At 34.0% G+C, this 4,897-nt stretch overlaps 1 protein-coding gene and 1 pseudogene across 1 annotated transcript; both read left to right on the top strand.

Moving 5' to 3' along the window:
* Positions 1-531: 531 nt before the first annotated feature.
* Positions 532-1,516, top strand: LOC131354115 (trace amine-associated receptor 13c-like; annotated as a pseudogene).
* Positions 1,517-3,256: 1,740 nt separating this feature from the next.
* Positions 3,257-4,249, top strand: LOC131353885 (trace amine-associated receptor 13c-like). Its single transcript, XM_058390955.1, has one exon. The coding sequence runs from the start codon at positions 3,257-3,259 to the stop codon at positions 4,247-4,249; it is 993 nt and encodes a 330-aa protein (XP_058246938.1).
* Positions 4,250-4,897: the final 648 nt, after the last annotated feature.

Raw genomic sequence — 4,897 nt, 5'->3', positions numbered from 1 at the left:
AATGCCTGGGATACCACATCAGCCAAAGCAACCTGAAGCTTGGGCATTCCAGGAACTGAAGAAGGCACTTACCAATTCCTTAGTTCTATAGAACCCCAAATTAGACCTCTCCTTCATTATCCACACAAATGCCTCTATGACTCTAATAAATGGATTAAGACATTCCTTTGTAAATTGGAAGACATAATATTTCTGTAGACTTGTCAATTCATATGCAATTTTCTATCATTAATAAAGATTAGTGTGTTTTTGTGACCTTCCTGTTTTATTTTTCTTTTGATTATTGCTTTCTATTAATGTTACAAATTACAAGTTTAAGAACCAAATAATAATAGGTGTTTATCTCTGCTTAATGCTTTTTCAATTTTTTTTTGTTTGTTTGTTTCCCAGAGGCATTACATCATGTTCATTAAACTCTCATTCAAACTTGGGGGCATGCTTAGTTTCTAAAGTATAAATATATCTGTGCTGCCTGACCTAAAATTCAGTTCATCACAATGTAACAGAGACCTTTTTTTAATGCCTGTATTGATGAACCTGATGGAGTTTAATCAGTCTGATCGCTGTGAGCATTTCTCCTGTCCAGAGAGATCTGTATCTCCTGCAGTTTATATCTTACTGTACGCGTTCAGCTGCTGTGGTTCTGCTAACAGTGTGTGGAAATCTGCTGGTCATCATCTCTGTTCTTCACTTCAAGCAGCTTCACACACCAACCAACACACTTGTGGTGTCTCTAGCAGTGTCGGATTTCCTCGTGGGGGCTTTAGTGATGCCGTCGATGTTAATCGTCCAGATAGAGTCATGCTGGATTTTTGATATGGGTTACTGCATCTGTTTTTTGATGACCTCTTATTTTCTAACAAGTCTATCCATCTATAATGTCGCTCTGATCGCAGTAGATCGGTATTTGGCTCTTTCAAACCCGTTCCTCTACACAAACATTATCTCAAGTAGGACTATGTGCATTGTGGTTTCTTCTAACTGGTCTGTGTGTCTGGTGTATAACACAGCATTTTATTATTTCAATGGAAGCTTTGCAGGTTTTGTATTGTGTCCTGGAGAGTGTTATCTTTTTCTGAATGAAGTTTTATTTGCAATTGACCTTGTAGTAACATTAATATTTCCACTTTCTGTCATAATCATATTGTATAGTCAGGTTTTTGTGATTGCTAAGAAACATGCCACTGCTATCAGAGAGCTTAATAATCACACACGGCCTAAAACACAGAAAATCACCTCACACTCCATGAAATCTGAGAGAAAAGCAGCTAAAGTCCTCGGCATTTTAGTGTCTGTGTTTCTGGTGTGTTTACTTCCATATTTTATTTATAGTTTATTAGGTGATTTTATTGAAATGCAAACATTTCAGAAACTTGCAATTATGCTTTATCTTAATTCCACCATTAATCCAGTTATTTATGCTCTGTTTTACCCGTGGTTCAGGAGGTGCATTAAATTGATTATAACTTTACAAATATTCCAAACAGACTCTGCATTAATCAATGTTCTTTCATAAATGTCTTTTGTTCTCGTGAGACAGAATAATAAAGATCTTTAGATATTTTTTTCCAATCATCTAACTACCTGGACTGCGTGAAAAGTCTTCTTTTAAGTTTTAAAAAATAAGTTGTTTAAATTAATGTTGTTTAAATAGTTTAAACACAAAATTAAAAACATTACACAATGTGCCTTATGTATGTAAAAATATTTACATACAGTACATACTCAAATATCAATAAGCTTTTCCTACTCAAAATATGTTTTCAAATATTAAATTGTTTTAAAATGTTTTTTAAACTTTAGGCAGAGTAATTACTTTTTAATTGATGTAAAGGTTATATCTATTTTTAACTATATATAAAGCTAATTATATATGTAACTAACAATTATTTATAGACGTTTTAATGGTTTTTGAACAAATTTATTATGTAAACGTTCACCATCCACTTTTTTTAGGATCACCTGTACGTTCCTGCAGTTCTTTAATCAGCTAAACGTGGCAGCAGCACAATGTATAAAATTCTGCAGACTCAGGTCAAGAGCTTCGGTACATGTTCTCATCAAACATCAGACTGAAGAAAAAGTCTGATCTCTGTGACTTTTACCGTGGCATGATTGTTGGTATCAGATGGACTGGTTTGAGCATTTCTATAACTTCTTATTGCCTGCTGGGATTTTCACACCATAATCTCTTAGAGTTTATACAGAGTGGTGTGAAAAATAAAAACCACTGAGTGAGTGACATTTCTGTGGCTGGAAACTCTCTGTTCATTAAAGCATTCAGAGGAAAATGTCTGGATTCATTCAAACTGACAGTAAGTATAAAATAGTATCCTTAAATAATCACTCTTTACAACTGTAGTGAGCAGTAAAGCCAGACTGCACAAAATATTGTAATTTATTCCCCTGCTCAGACTCTTAAAATGCTGTTTGCCCCACACATTGATAAATGTTATCTCTTTGGTAACAAGTAGTAAGAACCTCTACTGGTGACTTCTTAATACAAAGACTGGCAACTTTCAGCACTAAAACTGTATGTGTGAATGGTGCTTTAAACTGCCTGTAGTAAAGTTCTTCATTTAACCATGGAGCTTGACAGCTTTTCTGTAAAACTAGACACTACAATTAAGGACACTAGGCACACCTTTTTTTTTTTACCCTGGATGCCTTGGTGTAACTCTGTGTGCCTTGAAGTAAATTTCAATGCCTTGTCATAACACTTGATGCCATGGTGTAACTCGAGAAACCCTTGAAGCTCTGCAATAACGCTGTATTATTCTAATCTTACAAGCCTTGACCTGATACTAGATGCTTGACATTATAATAGATGTCTCGATGAAATTATTTGTGAAGTTAAATTATCATGAGAACAGTAGAAGGGTATGAAATACTGATACTGTTTTTAATATTGTTTCAGATCAAACATTTCTTCAGCACATGTTCCCGTCATCCACTCTGCAAGTTTTTGTGGCCTTCATCTGTTTTTGTTAATGTTTTCTTACTTCTAAACTGAAGAATCACATAATAATCTGTGTTTATCTGTGCTTAATGCCTCCTGTGGTCTTTTGTTCCCCCAAGGCATGATATCATATTCATTAAGCTGTCAATCAACCTTGGAGGGCGTGCCTAATTTCGAAACTATAAAACTATGTAAGCTGCCTGGCTTTTAATTCATTTGATCACAATGTAATAGCCTTTCTTAAAAAAAAAGCCTGTATTTATTATATTAACATTTTCTTTTAGAAGTGCGGTATTCATGAACCTGACGGAGTTTAATCAGTCAGATCGCTGTGAGCATTTCTCCTGTCCAGAGAGATCTGTATCTCCTGCAGTTTATATCTTACTGTACGTGTGTTCAGCTGCTGTGGTTCTGCTAACAGTGTGTGGAAATCTGCTGGTCATCATCTCTGTTCTTCACTTCAAGCAGCTTCACACACCAACCAACATGCTGGTGCTCTCTCTGGCCGTGTCAGATTTCTTTGTTGGTGCTTTAGTGATGCCATCAATGTTCATCTGGACAATTGAGTCATGCTGGATTTTTGGAAGAGATTTCTGTACCGTTTTTTGGTTAATTTGTGGTTTCCTCTTAATTTCATCAATCTATAATATTGCCCTGATTGCTGTAGATCGGTATTTGGCTCTCTCAGACCCCTTTCTCTACATGAACAGAGTCTCTGTGAGGATCACTTGCGTTCTAATTGTTTTTTCCTGGTGTTTGATGGTGATCTATATCTTAGCATTCATGTATTTCAATGGAAACTTCACAATTTCTGTAATGTGTCCTGGAGAATGTTTCATCATTGTGAATGAGTATTGGTATATAATCGATCTTTTATTTTCATTTATATTTCCACTTTCTGTCATAATCATATTGTATAGTCAGGTTTTTGTGATTGCTAAGAAACATGCTACTGCTATCAGAGAGCTTAATAATCACACACGACCTAAAACACAGAAAATCACCTCACACTCCATGAAATCTGAGAGAAAAGCAGCTAAAGTCCTCGGCATTTTAGTGTCTGTGTTTCTGATGTGTTTACTTCCATATTTTATTTACAGTTTTTTAAGTAATGTCATTGAACTACAGAGAGAAACATTTCAATCCATCTCAATCTTATTTTGTCTTAATTCCACCATTAATCCAGTTATTTATTCTCTGTTTTATCCATGGTTTAGGAGGTGCATTAAATTAATGATAAGTCTGCAAATATTTCAAACAGACTCTGCATTAATAAAAGTCTTTTTATGAAAAGCCTTTTTAACTCCATCTGATAATGTGCCTACTGTAAATATTGCTGTTATATATTTGAATTCCAATAAAAAATCAAATATATCATATATACTATACCTATACTATAGCAATATTTGTTTTAAAAAATTTTTATGATACAGTGCCATAGAATTTATCTATTATATAGATGGCCAGAAATATATTTACTACAAAAGCTTAAAGTAAAATGTATTTATTCAGCAATCAAAATGCATATACATATTATAAGGGGGAAGTATAGAATACTACAAATTAAAATGCAGTGAGCCAAAGACCAACAGATTTTCACGAACTAAATAAAAGTTTTATTTTTACTTTTATAGTGATTATTTTAAGATTTTATGTTACAATAGCAATATTCTAATTATATAAAATGTAAAATCCTTTATGAGATGATAAGGAAGCGATGATGACTTCTGAGACAAATGTAGGGGTGGATCACAGGATTACAGGTTAAATGTTTCCAATAACAAAATTAGTTCCAAATTACAACAAAAAATTTATTTTTTTGGACGTTAATAGATTACTGACTGATCATCCATGTTGGTAAGCACAGAGTGAGATCTCAGGCAAAGATAGAAGAGATATCAAAGAGAGACTTGGAGATCAGTGATGGTACGTGCAATT

The sequence above is a fragment of the Hemibagrus wyckioides genome, linkage group LG06 (genome assembly GCF_019097595.1).
Source record: "Hemibagrus wyckioides isolate EC202008001 linkage group LG06, SWU_Hwy_1.0, whole genome shotgun sequence".
NCBI classification, from domain to species: Eukaryota; Metazoa; Chordata; class Actinopteri; order Siluriformes; family Bagridae; genus Hemibagrus; species Hemibagrus wyckioides.
Note: the sequence above shows the minus strand (reverse complement) of the source record. Positions and strands in the feature narration are given on the sequence as shown.

Coding starts and splice junctions, on each gene's coding strand:
- LOC131353885 (XM_058390955.1), top strand. CDS start 3,257: ATGAACCTGACGGAGTTTAATCAGTCAGATCGCTGTGAGCATTTCTCC.